The 21,116-nt window shown below is 40.2% G+C and overlaps 1 protein-coding gene across 1 annotated transcript; it reads right to left on the bottom strand.

Annotated features, from left to right (window-relative positions):
• Positions 1 to 12,197: 12,197 nt before the first annotated feature.
• Positions 12,198 to 13,121, bottom strand: LOC144218947 (olfactory receptor 1M1-like). Its single transcript, XM_077748948.1, has one exon. The coding sequence runs from the start codon at positions 13,119 to 13,121 to the stop codon at positions 12,198 to 12,200; it is 924 nt and encodes a 307-aa protein (XP_077605074.1).
• Between the last annotated feature and the right edge of the window lie 7,995 nt (positions 13,122 to 21,116).

The raw sequence follows: 21,116 nt of genomic DNA, 5'->3' as shown, positions 1-21,116 counted from the left end.
CTGGGTGGCTTAGTCGGTTAAGCGTCCGACTTTCGCTTAGGTCATGATCTCGCGGTTCGTGGGTTCGAGCCCCGCATCGGGCTCTGTGCTGACTGCCAGCTCAGAGCCTGGAGCCTGTTTTAGTCTGTGACTCCCTCTCTCTCTGACCCTTCCCTGCTCACGCTGACTCTCTCTCTCTCTCCTAGAAATAAATAAAACATTAAAAAAAAAAACCCTTCCTCTTAACTCATTTGTGAATTACCATTTCTTATCCTCTTATCTATGGTTCAAATTCAATTCCTCATTTTATAAAAACAAAATAATTTTACTGCAAACATTATAATACATTAACTTAGAAGTATCACAAAGATAGATAGCCCTGGAGTACCTGTGTGGCTTAGTCCTGTAAGTGTCCCATCCCACTGCTTGTGGCTCAGGTCATGAGCCCACTGCTTGTGGGTTCAAGCCCCACATCAGGCTCTGTGCTAACAGCATGGACCCTAGAGAACATGCTTCAGATTCTATCTCTGTTTCTCTGTCTCTCCCCTACTCAAGCTCTGTGTCTCTCTCACTCTGTCTCAAATATGAGTAAAAACTTTTTTAAAATGAAAAAAGATAAACTGCCCTAAGTAGTATTCATGTACCCAGTATATGGGTAATACAGGCATATTTCTATCCCTGACTTCATTACAGAATTCTTAAGAATACATAAAAAGATTAATTTTATGAACTGATACTCTGAACACAAATGCACATTAGGATTCCATGGCTGGTGTCCCATGGTCTCATATTTCCTTTATGCTACCTAGGAATCCATTCTTTAACATTATCAGGCTGGACTTTCCCATTTGTCTTCTTTGGACAACTCCACCTGTTGTGCATATTGTACATGATCTGAGAAGCAGTGTAACCTCACACACCAACTTTATCGTTGTCTATTGGTTCCTATCCTAGAAGTGTGCTCTAGATTTGTTCATGTCAGCTCTCCTTCTGAAGACACTTCTCAGGGCAGCCTTCACGTCCTTGTTCCTCAGTGTATAGATCAGTGGGTTCAGCACAGGAGTGACCACAGTGTACATGATGGCAGCGACTTGTTCCTGGTCCATGGAGCTGGCTGAGGCAGGAAAGATGTAAATGAAGACAACAGGAGCATAGAAAAGAATGACCAGCATGAAGTGAGAGGCACACGTGGACAGTGCTTTGTGGAGAGCGCTACAGGAGTGGGTCTTGGAGAAAAGAGAGATGATAATGGAGAGGTAGGAGAGAAGTGTTAGGAAGAAGGGGCCCATGGCAATGGTCCCAGTAACTGTGTTGAGAAGCCACTGGTTGAGCTCTGTGTTTCCACAGGCCAACTCCAGCAAAGGCTTGACATCACAGAAGAAGTGATGGATCTGAGTCGAANTTTTTTTTTCCTAGAGACTCAGAGCATGTAGCCAACTTCCCATCTTCTCTGGCTGTTAACATCTTCCGTCTGATACAACTTTAACGTGGGGCAAATTTTTAAGTACTTTCTGTACTGCTACATCCAGACCTAGTAAGAAAGTACCTAAAGGGTTTTTAATTAAGAGAAATAGACAAGGAGAGAATGGTAACAGTGGAAGGAAACCTGAATAGGAAACTAGCCCTAGATCTGGGTGCTTAGTTGCATATAAAGAATCATGCAGAAAATATGGGCTCCTCTCCAGCCTGAGTCCTAAGTCATTCTCTTACCTGATTGTCAGATTCACAGTCTGCACAGCTTTTCAGTTTTACACTCCCAATGACTGTAGATAGCAGAAAGCTATTTGAAGTGATTATGCATATTGGGATCGCAGCATGAGCTCTTCATCTTCAGAAACATCTTTCTCCCCTTCTCAATTTCTTCCTGCCTTTCAGGAGCCACAGACCTTAGACATATAAACACAGAGAGAGTGTCCTCTGGGTGTGAGCAGGATCGCTGTGAGAATAAACAGAATATTTTCCCATACTTGCAATTCAAGGCAATTCCTTTGGGTGTTCCTATCTTGAGTTCCATCTTCCTCCCACTCCTCCCCCCTTCTGCACCAAATTTTTCTTTTCTGTTTTTTCCTTAGTTGCAGAATCACGGACAGTACAATTGTCAGGGACCTCTTATGTTTTCTTAGTTCAATTACTTTTTCTTCCTTTGTCATCATGGGGACTGCCATGGGAAAATTTTGTATAAAATGAAAGAAATTTGGCATTGTTGAGTAAGGAAGGTGGGCTAGTTGTATTCCATTGACCCATATAGAATGATGATAATCTTTAAAATTCTACATATTTATTACTTTGATTCCATGGAAAATAAAGACCGAGGAATAAGGAGAAGTAGAATTGGTTTTGTTTATTCAAAACCCAAGTCTGCATTGCTGGCATTAGCACTAAATTAGTTTCTTTAAAATTGGGATCCCAACGCTCACATTTCTCTCTAAGGAATGAGGCTGGTCTCTCCCATGTGTATCTTCACTTATTGCTGCATCCTTTGAGAATATTCTGTGAGCTTCATCCAAGGAATATATGAAATCTGACGTCTATTCAAATATTTTATAACAGTTTTAATCACCATGTACCCTGTCCATCTTTGTGTTGAGACCAATTATTGTTGCTTTTCAGGAATTCATTGTATATTTATCACATTAAAAGTTCCTTGTTCACATATATGCTATAAATAGAAGGGAAATAAATTTTATTGTGTGTTCATTGCATCACTTCTTGTTCTCAGTTCCTTACAGGTGTTAAGCCCATTTTTTTTCCTTCCAAACACCCAGTAAGAGAAGTAGTAAAATTATTCCTACTTATAAGAAAAGGGGGGCTCAAATTATTTACGTGATTTTGCTGTTTCCCTATGTTATTGAGGAATAATTGACAAGTACATTTGTATGTGTGTCAGGTGTATAGTGTGATGATTTGACTTCTGTGTATTGTGGAATGATTAGCAACGTGAAGGTAATGAACTCATCCATTGTCTCACATGTTGACACTTGTGTGGAGATAATGCTCAGGGTCTACTCTTAGCAAATTTCATGGCCATTCAATGTCCCTGTTTTACAATAAGTTGTAAAGCTGGGATTTAAACTAAGTCTCCAATCCTGCAGCTAACTGCAGTGTGGTCTAATTTCTTTCAAAATATCAACCAAATCAACTTTATCTGAAGTTCCTATGGATGTTAAGAAATCTGGCATTTTGATGAAGTCATCAGCAGCAATTTTCCTTTTTATGTGTTGTCTCTCTGAGGTCTTGTCTTTTTTTTTTTCAAATAGTTTATTGTCAAGTTAGTTTCCATATAACACCCAGTGCTCATCCCCCCAAGTGCCCTGCTCCATACCCATATCCCCCCTTCCCCCCCACACCCATGTGTCCTCAGTTGGTTCTCAGCATTCAAGACTCTCATGGTTTGCCTCTCTCCCTCTCCCCCACCATTTCCCCCCTTCTTCTCCCNACATTCAGTGTTATTATTGAAATATGTGGGTTTAGAGTCTTTGGATCCTTTGTAGGGTTCACGTTTGTGGTGGTGTCTCTGGTATCTTTGTTCCTTGCAACATTTCCTTCAGAGCGACCCCTTCAGGGTTTCTTGTAGGGCTGGCTTAGTGGTGACAAATTCTTTCAATTTCTGTTTATTTGGAAAGATTTTTATCATCCTTCTATTTTGAATGACAGGCTTGCTGGATAGAGGATTCTTGGCTGCATAGTTTTTCTGTTCATCACATTGAAGATCACCTGCCATTCCTTTCTGGCCTGCCAAGTTTCAGTAGATAGGTCTGTCACCACTCTGATAGATTTCCCTTGTATGTTAGGGCCCTTTTCTCCCTAGCTGCTTTCAGAATTCTCTCTTTGTCCTTATATTTTGCCAGTTTCACTATGGTATGTTGTGCATAAGATCGATTCAAGTTACGTCTGAGGGGTGTTCTCTGTGCCTCTTGCATTTCAGTGTCTGTTTCCCTCCCCAGATTGGGGAAATGCTCAGTTATAATTTGTTCAAGGACTCTTTCAGTGCGTTTCCCTCTTTCCCCCTCTTCTCGAATTCCTATGATATGGATATTGTCCATTTGATTCTATCACTTAGTTCTCTAACTCTCCCTATGTCTTCTTGGATCAGTATATTTCTCTTTCTCAGATTCCTCTTTTTTTATAATTGTGTCTTCTAATTCACCTATTCTCCTCCATGCCACTTCAGTCCGTGCATTGGACGCCTCCATTTTTTTATGCATCACAGTTATATGATTATGTAATTCCTTACAACTATTTTTAAGCTCCATAGTTTTTGTAGCAATAGCTTCTCTGATTTCTTTCATGTGTTTTTCAAGCCCAATTCCTAATTTTATGACTGTTGTTCTAAATTCTTGTTCAATTATGTTGTTTATATCTGCTTTGAGCAATTCTTAAGCTGTCAGTTCTTCCTGGGATTTCTTTAGAGGAGAGTTCTTCCATTTTATCTTTTTGGCTAGCTTTCTGTCTCTTGTTATGCACTCTGCGCCTGCGAGTACTGCTGTATTAAATAAGGCTTTTTGACTGTCCAAGGCCTGTCCATTCAGGAAGTGTTCTTTGAATGGTGTCTCTTGGTCTCTCTTGTTGAGACTTTGGGTATTTTATTTCCCTACTCATAGTGGTATTTGGGACTCTCCACCCTGCATACTTTGGCTTGTTTCTTGAGGTAGCCTTGGAGAACACCGACAGACAACCACACAGGGCAGAAAGGCACACAAATGCACACAAAAATGCAACAAACCAAAACTGAAATGCAAACCGAAAGGGAAAAAGAAAAAGAAAAGAAGGAAAAAAAAGATGAAGGAACTAAAATTATAAAAATAGAAATTAAAAAAATAAAAAAGAAGAAAAGAAAAAAAACCCCAGAAGGCAAAGGACAGTCTAAAAGCATAAAACCAGACCTAGCTACAAATAAAGAGCATCTTGTATGCAGTCCTGATGGAAGAGCATATAGAAAGAGAGAAATGACACAGCAGGGAGTAAGCGAAATTTGATGATGACCAGACAGAGACACTAAAGGGCTTAATTCAGAGAGATAAAGAGGAGAATATGGTATGAGGTGAGGAGAAAGAAACGAAGATACTGTTAATCAGAGAAACCATATAGTCTGATTACTCCAGAGAGAGATATAGAAAGGTAGCAGTGGAGTTGTAGAATACACATCTAGAGAATAGACTGTTTAAGCAAACCAATGACCAGAGTGCCCAATCCAGCAGAGGGGAAGGATACGAATGAGGCCAGAGAAAATATACCTGAATAGAAAGAATTAATCTAGAATTAATCATGGCAGTGCATCCATGTTGGTCTTGCCCCAGGATCTGGTAAAAAGAAAGCAGCTCTCCAGTGGGGATGGACATGGTTTGGTGTAGGCAGGTCTTAGCCTTCTCTGCATACTGAGGGCTGCTCCCTGAGGTCCCACCTTGGAGGTTATGTGGAGAAAAATGGCCATGCCCCATTCCTTTCTCGAATCAGGCGTTGCAACTCACTCCTTTGGGTCTATTTCCCTGTGCCGCGGGAGTAGCCAAGTTGGGCCATGTTCTATGTACCAAGCCACGCTTCATTTCCAGATCATAGTCCTTGCGCCCCATTGATACCACCCAATATAAACCCACAGGCCAAGTCCCTCTGAGCATTTTCAAGTCTGTCGCCTCCCCACTGGGGATTGAGACCATCTAGAAGAGTAGCGGAGCGACTTCAGGTGTACTGCTTCCCCTCTGGTTCGAGCTGGTGAGCAGAGGAGCAGTTTCTCCTGGCTTCACCTGGGACTGGAGCGTCCAGCTCAGGGTCAGCTGCACAGCTGGAAACTGGAGCCCTCTGTGTCCTGAGCTCAGGTTTTTCTATTCTCCAGGGACAGGGACAGTTCCTTGAGCATTTTCAGTCGCGCTTTCTTTTCTCCTCGACTCACCATCACTCCCCACAAAGGGGCTTCCTCCCCTCCCTCCTTGTTTCTGGGTCCCGGCCCGTTTTTATCTTCCCCAGTTTGCATTCATGCTATAAGGTTGTTTTCTCAGAGGACTCTGTCTCCTTTTCCTCCCAAACTCCTGGATTCTGTAAGGGCTCTCATGGCTTCAGGCCTTCTCCATTTGAGAGATGAGGGCATGTGAAATGTACGGAGCTCTGTACTTCTCCGCCATCTTGCCTTCTTTCCTGCCTTTTCTTTCTTTTTATTGTCTGATTGCTGTGGCTTGGTCTTCCAGTACTACTTTGAATAAAAGTGGTGAGAATGAAAATCCTTGTCTCGTTCTTCAGGGGAAAGCTCTCAGTTTTTCCCCATTGAGGATGATATGAGCTGTGGATTTTTCATATGTTGGGTTTCATGTGTGGGTTTTTTTTTTATTATTATTATGTTGAGGTATGTTTCCTCTAAATCTAATTTCCTCAGAGTTTTTTTTTTAAATGTTTTATTTATTTCTGAGAGAGAGCTTCATGAGCAGGGGAGGGTCAGAGAGAGAGAGGGAGACACAGAATCTGAAGCAGGCTCCAGGCTCTGAGCTAGCTGTCAGCACAGAGCTCAAAGTGGGGCTCGAACCCACCAACCGTGAAATCATGACCTGAGCCAAAGTCGGACGCTTAATCGACTGAACCACCCATGCGTCCCCACAGAGTTTTTTTTTAAATCATGAACTTATGTTATGGTTTGCCAAATGTTTTTCTGCATCTATTGAAATGATCATATCATTTTTATTCTTTCTTTTATTGATGTGATGTATCACACTGATTTGAAAATATTGAACCATACTTGCATCCTGGGATTAAATCCCACTTGATCTTTGTGAATGATTTTTTAAATGTACTGCTGGATTTGGTTTGCTAGTGTTTTGCTGAGGAGTTTTGCATCTATGTTCACCAGATGTAGTTTCTTTTTCTTGAGGTGTCTTTATCTGGTTTTGGTACCATCGTATTGCTGGCCTTATAGAATGTATTTGGAAGTTTTCCTCCCTCTTCTATTTTTTGGAATAGTTTGAGAAGATTATGTATTAACTCTTTTTTAAATGTTTGATACAATTCCTCTGTGAAGCCATTTGGTCTTAGACTTTTGTTTGTTGGAAGTCTTTTGATTACCAATTCAACTTCTTTGCTAGTAATTGAAATGTTCAAATTTTCTATTTCTTCCTGTTTCAGTTTAGGTACTTTTTAGGAATTTATCCATTTTTTCCCCTTGGTTATTCAATTTGTTGGCATGTAATTTTTTATAATACTTTCTTACACTTGTTTGTATTTCTGTAATGTTGGTTATTTAACCGCTATAATTTGTGATTATGTTGATTTTTTTCAAAGAAGAAACTCCTGGTTTTATTCAGTTAAATATATTTTTAAATTTCTATATCATTTATTTCTGCTCTAATCTTTATATTTTCCCTACTTCTGCTGCCTTTAAGCTTCATTTATTGCTATTTTTCTAACTTGTTTAGGTATAAGATTAGGTTGTTATTGAGATTTTTCTTGTTCCTTGAGGTAGAAACAAGAAAAGTTTTTTCTGTTTTGCTGTAAAGTTCTCTCTTAGAACCACTTTTGCTGCATCCCAAAGATTTTTGACCAGCGTGTTTTCATTTTCATTTGGTTCCACATACATTTTGATTTCTTCTTTGGTTTCTTTCTTGGTTTCCCCACGGATTGTTCAGTAGCATGTTACTTACTTATTTATTTATTATAATTTTTTTTGAGAGAGAGAGAGGGTGTGAGTGAGGGGGGAGAGAGAGAAGGAGAGAGATAAAGAAAGGAGAAAGAGAGAGAGAGAGGAGAGAGAAAGGAGGGGCAAGAGAGACTGAGGGGGAAGAAATAGAGGGAATTAATTCTAGAATTAATTTCTTTATGATTGTTATTGACTGTTTTATGTATGTGAGTGGTTTCATGTTGGGTACATAAATTTAGCAATTGTTATATCTTATTGTTGGGTTATCTCCTTTATTATTATCTAGTGTCCTTCTTTGTCTCTTGTATGTAGCATATAGATGGGTATTTAAAAAATCCAATCTGTTTCCCTAAGTCTTTTGGTTAGAGCATTTAGTACATTTACATTCATAGTAATTATTGAGAGATGTGTATTTATTGCCATTTTGTTACTTATTTTTGGTCATTTCTTTAGCTTTTCTCTGACCTTTTATCCTCTTGTTCTCTTTCATGGTTTGCTGGTTTTCTTTAGTGATATAGTTGAATTCTTTTCTTTTTATTGTTTGCTTATCTATTACTAATTTTTGATTAGTGGTTTCCATTAGGTTTGTATTTAACATCTGCATATAATAGTCGGTATTAAGTTGATGCTCACTTAAGTTTGAATCTATTTTTTACTACTTTCCCCCCATATTTTAGATATATGGTCTTACATTTTGCTTACTTTTATTTTATCAATCCCTTGAGTGATTTTATTTATTTTTAAAAAACATTTATTATTTTGAGAGAGAGAGCGCAAGAAGGTAGGTGGGGAGAGAGAGAGAGAGATCCCATTCAGGCTCCACACTGTCAGCACAGATCCCAGTGTGGGGCTTGATCTCATGAACTGTGAGATCATGACCTGAGCCAAAATCAAGAGTCAGACACTTACCTGACTGAGCCATGGAGTCACCTGGTGATTTTTGATATACTTATTTTTCATACTGTCATTTATAGTCTTTGCTTTTCACTCAAAGAGTCCCCTTTAATATTTCTTGTAGGGCTGGTTTAGTGGTCATCAACTCCTTTTGTCTTTGTTCATTTGAAGGCTCCCTATCTCTCCTATTCTGAATGATAGACTTGCTGGTTTGAGTTTTTATTCATTTGTTTGTTTGTTTGTTTGTTTTTGGTTTTCGTTGGTTGCACATTTTCCCCTTTTAGTTCTTTGAATATATCATGTCACTTCCTTCTGGCCTGCAAAATTTCTGCTGGAAAATCCTCTGATAGTTTATTGAGTTGTCTATGTATGTAACTGTGTTCTTTTCTCTTGCTGGTTTTAAGATTTTTAAAAAATTTATCAGTACTTTTTATTATTTTAATTACTGTGTGTCTATGTGTGAACCTTCTTGGGTTGACTTTTGGGGTATCTCTATGCCTCCTGGATCTCGATACCTATTTCCCTCCCCAGATTAGTGATGTTTTAGGCTATTATTTCTACAAATAAATTTTCTGAACTCTCTCTCTTTTTCTGGTATCTCTATAATATGAATATTTTGCTTGATGGAGTTACTGAGTTCCCTAAGAGTATTCTCACTTGCATACATTTTTTTATCTTATTTGCTCATTTTGATTACTTTCCATTACTCTGTCATCCACATTATTAATTAATTCCTCTGCTTCATTTACCCTTCTATTTATTCCATCAAGTGTTTTTTAAATTTCATTTAATGTGTTCTTCATCTATGATTGGTTCTTTTTTAAAAAAGATTTTATTTTTAAGTAATCTCTACACTTAATGTGGTCCTCAAGCCAACAAGCCTGAGATCAAGAGTCACATGGTCCACTAACTGAGCCAGGCTGGTGTCCCTGATTTGTTCTTTTTTATGTCTTTGTTAAGGATCTCACTGATGTCCTTCACTCTTTACCTCCAGTGAGTATTTTTATGATCATTACTGTAAATTCTCTATCAGGCATATTACTTATATCTGTTTTGCTTAGATATTTTGCTGTGGTTTGGTTTCTGTCACCTCATTTTTTCTAACTTTCTGTGTCTATTTCTGTGTGCGAATGAAGTCAAAACAGTTCCTGCTCTTGAAGGTAATTACCTTATGTGGAAGTCCTGAAATGCCCCTCAGTGCAGTGTTTCCTGCTTCCCAGGACCTGGCACTGCCATGCAGTTTCTCTGGTGTGAGTTCCATGTGCTCTGTTGCGTTCTTGCCTCTTTTTCCTTCAATTCGGTTGTCTGCAGTGGCTCTCTTTCCTGTTTGGGTAGTATTTGGTCCCTGGCAGATGTGTGGTGTATTTTAAGAAGATATGCAGTGGTGTGCTTGCTAATCGAGACTTGGAGCCACTGCTGCCAGGGCAGGCAGCCCAGATGTGTCTGCAAAGGCTGTGTGGGTGGGTCCCACAGTTTATTTTTCTTTTAAATGTTTTATTTATTTCTAGGAGAGAGAGAGAGAGCGTGAGCAGGGGAGGGTCAGAGAGAGAGGGAGTCACAGACTGAAACAGGCTCCAGGCTCCGAGCTGGCAGTCAGCACAGAGCCCAACGCGGGGCTCGAACCCACGCACCGCGAGATCATGGCCTAAGCGAAAGTCGGACGCTTAACCGACTAAGCCACCCAGGCGCCCCGGGTCCCACACTTTAAACAAGTTGTGCCTCAGGCTTTAGGGTGGAAAATAATTATGAATAGAAATATGACATCAGCCAAACTGAAAGAGCACCTCAGGTGTTTTTATTCTGAAAATTCATGAAAACAAGGTTTGGCCTTTATGTTTTTCATGTGAGGAGAACTCAGCTTAAGGAAGTTGGGGCACTCAGAGATTAGGATTTGCTGCTTCACAGAAACCTTTTCTTTGAGGACATTATAAAGTCACTTTCAGATTTCCAAAGAAGAGAAGCCTGATGGAGAAGCTTTAGTGAATGCTGATGCCCTGGAAATGCAGTGGGTGGTTTATGGAAGAGCACTTACTGAAATAGGTCCTAAAAGGTCACATTTTCTAAGAATTCTTTTCAAAATGGGTAGAGACTCAGCATATAGCCCTAGTTAGAATGAAACATTTAGCATAATCTGTGCCCATGTACAGGTTGAATCATATATGATTGTTAATTTTTAATTTTTGACCTTAAATCCAGTATTTTCTTATTATTTAACATAAAACCTTTAAGGATAATTTAGTGTGCACCCTTGAGCTCTCTCTGACCCTCAGATTCTTAACCTTCCAGGTTGCAGNCATTTTCTAAGAATTCTTTTCAAAATGGGTAGAGACTCAGCATATAGCCCTAGTTAGAATGAAACATTTAGCATAATCTGTGCCCATGTACAGGTTGAATCATATATGATTGTTAATTTTTAATTTTTGACCTTAAATCCAGTATTTTCTTATTATTTAACATAAAACCTTTAAGGATAATTTAGTATGCACCCTTGAGCTCTCTCTGACCCTCAGATTCTTAACTTTCCAGGTTGCAAATGGGGAACTGATTCCCTGGATTATTGTTACCCTCACTGGCTTCCTGACTGCTTAGTGGACTTTTGACCTGTGTTGTTCGCCTTCACAACATCCAATTGCTGGATTTCCTCTGATAAGTTATTGTTCAGTGCCATCTAATATCCAGCTGGAGGGAGGACATTCAGGAAAAGACAAAAACCTGTATTCACAGACCCTGGGGACCAGGAGAAACTGTTTGGAGAACCAGAAAGGATGTGAACTCAGATTGTCCATTCATTCATTTCAAAATAACTTCTGAATACCTGCCATGACAAGTCATTAGGTTGGATATGAAAATAAAGGATTGACTTCTAGATGATTGAGGAAGTAAGTCCAGGCTGAGAATTGGTCATCTGCAGCTGCTGAACAGAAAGCCCCGCCTGAGAGTGTCAGGTTTAGTCTTCCCAGTTTAGGGTTCTTTCTAATGCTTGTAGCTTGAGTTGTTCTTCTGGACAGAATTAATCATCAGACACTCCACAATGCATAATGTGCAATCACATGATCACAGGAACACCACAAAGAGATGTAATATGTATTCTCTGCCTTAATGTTGTGGATGGTATGTAGAGAGAGAGAGACCAGAGGACATGTCATAGTGACTGAATTGAAGTATAGTCTCTATTTTTTTAATGTACATTTATTTTTGAGAGAGAGAGGGAGACAGAGTGTGAACAGGGAAGGGACAGAGAGAGAGAAGAAGACACAGTCCGAAGCAAGCTCCAGGTTCTGGGCTGTCAGCACAGAGCCCGACATGAGGCTTGAATTCATGATCTATGAGATCATGACCTGAGCTGAAGTCATATGCTCAACTGACTGAGCCACCCAGGTATCCCTAGAGTGTATTCTTATCACACTATGTAATAACCCTTTCTCTGCAGCACCCATGACAGTCTATGGCAGAAAGAAGAATCCATTTATTGACTAATTTGTAGATAACTTTGTTTTTACAGAACTAAAGTCATTAATAAAACTTATATAGGGAAAACTTTTAGGTATAGCGTATCTATATAATATACTTAATTATATTAGTTCAGTGTTTTTTCCTATAGACTATGTAATGCTCTATGCCAGCCTTAATGTTAACTGACTTGCTTTGTAAATGTGATGTGGAGAGTGATTTTCTCCAAAGTGCTTGTTTACGGGAATTAGTCAGAATTTCATGAACCCTCTATGCCCAGAACCCTTTTCAGTGAACTCTGCACATCCTTGTTTCTCAGACTATAAATAAAAGGGTTGAGAGTGGGAGTTACTAGGGTGTACATGACAGCAGCAGCCAGCGCCCCCACAGAGCGAGAGGTTGATGGAGGCTTCAGGTAGGTGGCAAAGACTGTGCTGTAGAAGAGGATGACCATAGAGAGGTGAGAGCTGCATGTGGCCAGGGCTTTCTTTTTCCCCTGTGTAGATGGAACCCTAGCCACAGCATGGAAGATAAGGGCATAGGAGCTTACGATGCACAGGAGAGGGCCAATTCCTAACAACCCAGTCAGAGCCATCATTAGGACCTCATTAGGGTGGGTATCCGAGCAAGAAAGTTGAAAGAGTGGGCCAAAATCACAGAAAAAGTGGGGAATCTCTTGGTTAGTATAGAAACATAACTGGGATAGAAACAGGATGTGCACCAGAGAGACAAAATGGGCCACCCCCCATGACCTGCCCACCAGCAGCCCACATCTATAAGGCGTCATTAGCAGTGGGTAGTGCAGAGGATGACAGATGGAAGCATAGCGGTCAATAGCCATGGCAGTCAAAAGCAGGTTGTCCATATCAGCAAAAACAGCAAAGAAATATAATTGGGCCAGGCATCCAGAGAAAGAGATGGGTCCATGGCTGGTCCACAGATCCTCAAGCATTTTGGGGGCTGTGGTGGAAGTGAAGCAGAGATCCACCAGAGAGAGCTGGCTGAGGAAGAAGTACATGGGAGTGTGGAGGCGCACGTCAGCTCTGATGGCCAGCAGAAGGAGCACATTCCCTAAGAGGCTTACCAGGTAGAGCACTAGGAAGACACCAAAGAGGACCGGCCTGTTCTCTGGGTCCCTGGACAGCCCTGACAGCACAAAGTCCGGGGCCTTGCTGCAGTTCATCTGGGTCCCGGTGTGCTGCAAGAAAGGGATCATCGTGAGGGAGAGTCGCTCACTATTAGGAACCAAGGTAAACAGAACGCTGGGCCCTGTCTCTTGGCAGTGGGTTCCCCAAACCACCAATATGAAGAATGAGTGAAAACCTAGAACAGCAATGGAAGGGACAAGAGTTGGATGTCATAAAGGGTCACAGTGAGAGACACAGAGACAGGAGAAGGCAGGGAACAGCAAGGCATCCTGGAGTTCTTTGCATGTAACAGAGGTTTCTTAATTAAACTTGGTTTTGTGGGATGGTATACTTGTCTGTGAGTCTGTTTGTATCATAAGAGCATGAGTCTTTGAAGTCAGAGGCTGCACCTCTTAGTTTAGTGCTTCGCACACATTGGGAGCTCAATAAATGCTCCCGCCCATCTACACAGTCATGACTACAGCACAGCAAGCGTCTAAACAGTTAAATATGCCCACCCTCACTTGATCAGTGTGTTCTCCACACCGCAGCCAGAGTGATCTTGTCAAAAAAGAAAATTTGATCATATCATTTCTTTGTTTACAAATAAGTGTCTGGAGAACATTAGTCTTAAGAAAATTCAGAAATCTGAACCAACTGTCCTACGGAGTTCAGGTTTTATTTGGCTCGTGGCATCTTCACTGTGCATCACTCGTTCTCTGCTCCTAGCCACCACAGCTATGTGGCCTCCCTTCCCTCTGGGTCCTTTGCGCTCATCTCCCTACCTCAGAGCAGCTGGCAACTTTCTTTGGGAGATTTCCTTCGCCTCTTTGATTAAGACAAACCTACATTTTATTTCCTGTGATAACACTTTCATAGAAATCACTACAGTTATAATGTGGGAGGTGTAATCACATTCATCTTGTCTAAATATTTATTGAAGGTATTTAGTTGACGGTGGAGTCATCTCAAGACCAGATGGTGCCTTGTGGCAGAGACTGCGTCTAGTTGTCTTCTCTGTTGAATGCCTGGTGTTTGTCATACGAAAGACAGGGTTTGTCTCAAAGTGAACAAGTATATTAATTATTGGAGAGTGAAGGCCGGAGAGGGCAATATGCTCGTCTCCCCAAGTGGTTCCCTTCCATTTCAACATTTTGTGAACAAAAGTTCTTTCTACCAATATCCTCCTACGGTGTGGGGTGAAAACATTGATGTGTCTACTTCCTTTGTCCTGCAAATCCAGACAAGGGATCTGACACTGATTTTCTTACAAAGTCTTGCTCATTTCTGTCTTCCCCATCTTCACAGTTACCTTCTATGGACTTCTGTCAGCTCACTCCCAGCTTGTTCCATCAGCAGCTTACCAGGCTTCAAGTGCCCCCTGTGGTTACTGTGATTTATGCTGAAAGCATCTGCACTGGGCCTGGCTCTCCCATGCTCAAGCTCCTCTAACATCTTATTTCCTGCTGCATCGTATCCATCCATCTGCGTCTGCTTATCAAGAACTTCTGCGGCAGGATCCTCCCATCTATAAAACAGAGCTCCCACTGCTCACCAGAACCCAGTGCCCTCTCTCCTGGGCTACCCACCTCATGGTCATTTCTGCCTTCCTACACGTCCTCTCCTTGACCTGAAGCCCCAGGCCTCTTCTCTCCTGATGTCTTTCCTTACTTGCCCAGATATTACCTTCAAGACTCAGTGAAAAATGTACTGCCTTCACCACCACATTTCTCAAATATTCTAACACTCATCATTTTATATCTTCTGAAATATATAAATAGGATGATCTGGACCTTAAGTGGATATTGTCTTAAGATGTTTTCTACTTTTTATGACATATTTCTCTTACCAATTATAAATACCTTAGGAGGAGAAATTATGTTTCCTTTTTGATAGTTCTGTATAGCACCAGCCCAAAAGCTGAGCACATGGTTTGTCTCAAAGATTATTGCTCCGTGACTGCTCTGTAAGTGTTTGGTACAGTGTTCTTTTCATTTTCTGTGTATGTGCTCATTATCTCCTTGTTTCTAGTAATCCTAAAGTGTTCTGATAGATGAATGGTCTAGATAAAGGGACAAATCTTTTCCCTCTGTATGTAGAACACTTTATGTACTTGAAACTTGAGTTTCTGAAACTTTCACATGGTTAAGGGTCACCTGGAGAGCCAGGTAAGTCACAGGTTGCTGTGCTTCACCCCAGAGACTCTGTCCTTAGGTCTGGAGTGAAACATGAGAATTTACATTTCTGTCACACTCTAACCTCAAGCGATGCTGACCCTGCTTGTCTGCTGAGTTGAATTCAAAATGTGGGCATCCTATTCACCATACTTATATGAGCTTTTCTATTTTTTCAACTCTTTTTAAAAAATGAAAACTGGAGGATGTCTTTCTCATACAAGATTAAGTCTTCCCTTACTCTTGTATCTCTTACAAACAGAACATCTTTTGTGTCAGATATGGCCATACCTCTCAACGTTTCCACATCTTTTCCTGAGTTGGATCCTCTTGATGATTTTGCTTGAAGAATCTCAGTGCTACTACATCCATTTTGAGTAATTTGTCTGGAAAATATATAGTTCATGTTGGGTCTCAGATCTCCCAGTTCATCTTGACTAAGAACTGGGACTATCTGAATAATACTTGGACATCTAAAAGATGTAAGGTCCTACCTATCTAAAATTGTGAGGTCTCAGCCATCGGAAACCTTAGTCTCAGATGGAGGATATCCCTAAAAAACTAACCTGTCCCCACAGCCTTCTGCAACTACTCCTCTACTTTTCTTTGCTTTATGGCAAATCCTTCAAAAAGTTAATTGTTTCCATCACTCACTTTCCATTAGGGTCCATGCTCCTTTGAAACCTTCTCAACCATGCTTTTGCCCTTATCATTCCACTGAAATCGTTTCGTCTGTGTTAACATTCAGTCCTAGCCCTTTAGTCGCGTGACCTCTCAGCAAGGCTTAGCATGGTTGGTTCCTCTTTTTTAACTCCAAACACATTCTTTCCCTTGCTCCCAGGATGTGGCACACTCCTAGTGCTCTCACTGATAACTCCCTCTTAGCCTTCTTGGTTGACTCCTCTTCTGTCTCCTTATTCACTTTTGAGCCTGCCTTGGCCTCTTTCTTCCAGTTCCAGGCTTTAAATATCTATAAAAACATAGCTCTTAAATTGTGTCTTCAATTCAGCCCTCTTTTCAAAACTCTAGACTCATCTATTTAACTTCCTGCCAGATATGTTCTCACGAATGTTTGCTGGTAGCATTACCTTGTAAGATATTTCTTACAATGGGACTGATTGATGTACTGCTTTGGAAACATGTACATATCTGGACCCCAAGGATAGAGCTTTCATTGATTATGTTCCTGTCTTAAATCTGAGCCCATTACTCGCTTTGTCAGGTGCTGCTTTCCATATTTACCACCTGGATCCCCTCATCCCCACCCCATGAGTGATGCCCTTAGAAATATATATTCTCCCCAATGCTCTTAATGAGCAGATCCAACAATCTAGAGGATCCAGACCCTTTCCCTGCATTGGTGAGACTGTGTCTGAAGGAAGATACAGCTTGGGAGCTGAACATTATTAATCTTCATTTCTTTTGGGACTACAAGTGACTGGGCTGAAGGAAGCTTTCTTGGCCTCAGAGACTTATTCCCAGAGATACTCATTAGTGGCAAATCTGAAAGAGTTTTCTGAAGAAAAAGCCAAAGTTTTTACAATGGCATGGGAGATTCAGCATGATGTGTACTCCCGTTAACTCTCTGATAATGTCCTCTCCTGCGACATTCTTCTCCACTAACTCTGAAATGGCTTGACCAAGCTCCTTGCTAGGACCGAATTCTGTCAGCCATTTTCCTTCTTTAGCTGCTTTGCTCCACCTGCTTCCTGGCCTTCAACACGATCCATTTCTCCCCAACTCTTCATTTTCTTCATGTCTTTGCTTAATGTCATTTTTCAGTGAGACTTATCCTGATGACCCTAGTTTATACTATAAACTACATCCAACATTCCCAGTTTCTCTGATCCTATTCTTTCTAGTTTACTATATAATTTATTTATTATCTATCTTCCCTCTCCATAATGTGTGGGAGTAGAGATGCTTGCATGTTTTGTCCACTAATGTCTCCCCAGCATGTAGAATAGTGAAAGGCACATGGTAGAAACACTATAAAATATTGAACTGATTACACTTCTGGCCTTTGCCTTTCCCATTGATCTCATTGCCAGTCAGTGTCAATGAACCAGTATGGACAGGTTCATGTCTATCAACTAATAGCTTACATATTTTTTAAAGAAAATGTCTTAGGTCTATATTATTATGAAGGTTCTTGTTCTAAATAAATGAATTACTTAATTTTGTCTAAACTGTGAAATCTGGTTCTCAGATTGGGATACAGGGGATTTCAGCTCCTCACCAGTGCTTAAGAGTTGAATTGTTATTAAAGCTATCACAAAGGCCTCCTGCTCACATGAAACTTCCTTGTCACTTTATCTGAAAAACAGTCATCAATCTGCACAAATACAGATCATGGAAGACAAAATTTCAGGCTAAGAAATGAAACCATAAGGAATCAATTAAGAGTTTAAGTGAAAAGAGTAATGTGTGGGAAAAACCCTACTATATTAAGAAAATTAATTCAAGGAACCTTGGCAGGACTTTCTTGAACATAAATTCTGGAGGCAAAGGAAAAGTAGCAGCATCCAGAGGTCAGGAATTTGAATTTTGATGTCTATTTCTGTGCTTTCTGTTCTACAACAGGCAAGTATTATTTTTCTTCTCCTTCCTCCTCCCACAGCTTCTCTTCTTTTCTCTTAACTTATAGATTTATGATCTTCTTCAACTATACTTTAGAAAACTGTAGGCAATAGTTATGGAGAAAAGAAATTAAGGATTTCATGGAGTTCTATTTTAGGGAGGCAGGTAAGACTGTGGCCTGGCTTGGGGTGTGGGGGCAGCCAAGCACACGTGAACTGTGAAGCTTCCTTCAGCTAATTTGATAACTGCAGGAGAGGTTTTTGCTTCATCTGTGCTGCTGATATTCTGAGTTCTTTAATGAGAGAAGTCTTTCAGTCCATGACAGTGGAAGGACAAAATTCCACTGGATGGTAGGACACACTGACTTGCTAGCAGATAAACAACGTTATCAATTCCATATTACATGAGAACCAGAGAAGTGGAATGTACTGTTTAACATAGTCAAGTCTTTTATGTAGAAGAGGGAGCACACTTTACCTGTGGTTTTCAAGGACAGACCCAAGACCAAATATGTGACATAACAACAAAAATAGAAATGTCTACCATTTCTTGTTATTAGAATGCACTCTACACCTTGTTAGGTGCTCAATGCGTCACTTCACTCAATGCTCACAATTTCTTTGTTACTTTTCCTCAGGAGGGAGAAGGTTATAACTTATTATTGTTTACACAGCTAGGAGATAGGGGTGCCTGAGCTCAGCTGTCCTGCCAGCGCTGGAGATTAAAGTCATTGACACACACCCTCTCTAGCACTGGGTGCACTCTATCCATGTAAAGCTCATTCTTAGGCTGGATTATCACCTACAAAATAATTGTGCAGGGTATGCCAGTGGCCAGACCAAAGGACTTTTAAACCTCCTTCTAAACTGGAAGTACAGATTCTGCTTGTGAAAGGTGGTCCATGAAAGATGGTATAGGTGCGTGGTTGAATTCCAGCACCAAGCATGAGACCCGATATTCCAAATGCCTGCCAACTCTACACACAGTCATGTTTAGCACATACAGTTCACTGTGGGAGGGAATGGGAGGGAGTACGCCGTGTGGTACTTAGAAGGTTCCCTAAGATTTCTGCCTCCTTTGTGATTTTTCAGGTGATGGGTGCAGTGCTATTTATCCTAGAGAAATCACTGATTAGTGGGAAGTACTCTTTTGGGGTATATGTTCCCATTTGTTTGCTAATCTAAACACTGTGAAAACAACCACCCTGGGTCAACAACCACCACCAAAAGACTCTTCACAATGGGATTCTTTCAAGATAGGAGTTTCTTGTTTGTACCCAGGACAGAACATTCAGATGACGCACAGGAAAGTTTGTTGTGTAAATGAATTCATATGAAATATACCACTTTAATATTGATAGAAATTCTGGAAGCTGGTTTATACCTTTCCTTAGCTCTGGGCCTGAGCTTTGGGATTGCCATGTCTTTATTGTCCATTCAGTTCTCCACTGAGATGGAATTTAGCCAAGCATTGTCCCTTGTAGATTAACTCATGAGAGATTTCCTTTATGAAAAGCTTATTTTTCATGACATTCAAACAATGCATAGCATCCATTAAGTTAAGTAGAAATATAATAATTTACATTGATTCAGTGTGTTTTTAATTGTCCCATAATTTTAAAACACAAGACTGTCAGACTTCATCTTAATTTCCATTTTTTAAATATTTTTTTAATTTAAATCCAAGTTATATTAACCATATAGTGTAATAATGATTTCAGGAGTAGAATTTACTGATTCATCACTTACATATAACACCCAGTGTTCATCCTAACAGGTACCCTCCTTAATGCCCATTCATTTAACCTATCCCCCCCCCCACCTCTCCTCCAGCAACCCTCAGTTTATTCTCTGTATTTAAGAGTCTCTTATGGTTTGCTTGCCTCTCTGTTTTTATCATATTTTTGCTTACCTTCCCCTCTGTTTATCTTGTTCGTTTCTTAAATTCCACATGAGTGAATTAATAATATTTGTCTTTATGTGACTGACTTATTTCACTTAGCATAATACACTCTAGTTCCACCTACATTGTTGCAAATGGCAAGATTTCATTCTTTTTCATATATATATATGATATATATATATTTATATCTTTCATCCATTTGGAGCTTATTTTTGTGTATGGTATAAGAAAGTGGTCCAGGTTCATTCTGCATGTTGCTGTCTAGTTTCCCCAGCACGGTTTGGTAAAGAAACAGTCTTTTTTCCCCATTGGATAGTCCTTCCTGCTTTGTCAGCGATTAGTTGGCCGTACATTTATGGGTCCATTTCTGGGTTCTCTGTTCTGTTCCATTGATGCATGTGTCTGTTTTTGTGCCAGTACTATGTTGTCTTGATTAACTACAGCTTTGTAGTACAGGTTAAAGTCTGGAATAGTGATCCCTCCAGATTTCGTTTTCTTTTACAACATTACTTTGGCTATTCAGAGTAATTTATGGTTCCATACAAATTTTAAAATTGTTGTAGCTCTGTGAAGAATGCTGGTATTATTTTGATTGGGATTGCATTGAATGTGTAGATTGCTTTGGTAGTAATGACATTTTAACAATATTTGTTCTTTCTTTAAAAAAATTTTTTAATGGTTATTTATTCTTGAGATAGAGCACGAGCTGGGGAGGGGCAGAGGGAGAAGGAGACACAGAATTTGAAACAGGCTCCAGGTTCTGAGCTGTCAGCAAGAGCCTGACGCGGGGCTCAAACCCACAGACTGTGAGATCATGACCTGAGCCAAAGTCGGCCACTTAACCGACTCAGCCACCCAGGTGCCCTTGTTCTTTCAGTCCATGAGCATGGAATGTTTTTCCATTTTTTTGCATGTCTTCTTCAGTTTCTTTAATAAGCTTTCTATAGTTTTCAATGTATAAATCTCTCACTTCTTTGGTTAGGTTTGTTCCTAGATATTTTATGGTTTAGGTGCAATTGTAAATGAGATTGATTCCTTGATTTCTCTTTTTTTTTGCTGCCTCATTAATGTTGTATAGAATTGTAACCAATTTCTGTATGTGGATTTTATATCCTGCAACTTTGATGAATTCATGTATCATTTCTATCAGTTTGTGTGTGTGTGTGTGTGTGTGTGTGTGTGTGTGTGTAGGTTTTTTTTTTTTGGTTTTCCACATACAGTGTCATGTCATCTGCGAAGAGTGAAAGTTCGAATTCCTCCTTGCCAATTTGGACGCCTTTTATTTCTTTTTGTTGTCTGGTTGCTGAGTCTAGGACTTCCAACACAATGTTGAATAATAGTGATGAGCGTGGATATACTTGTCATGTTCCTGACCTAATGGGGAAAGCTCTGTTT

The sequence above is a fragment of the Crocuta crocuta genome, unplaced genomic scaffold (genome assembly GCF_008692635.1).
Source record: "Crocuta crocuta isolate KB4526 unplaced genomic scaffold, BGI_CrCroc_1.0 scaffold259, whole genome shotgun sequence".
Lineage (NCBI taxonomy): Eukaryota > Metazoa > Chordata > Mammalia > Carnivora > Hyaenidae > Crocuta > Crocuta crocuta.
Note: the sequence above shows the minus strand (reverse complement) of the source record. Positions and strands in the feature narration are given on the sequence as shown.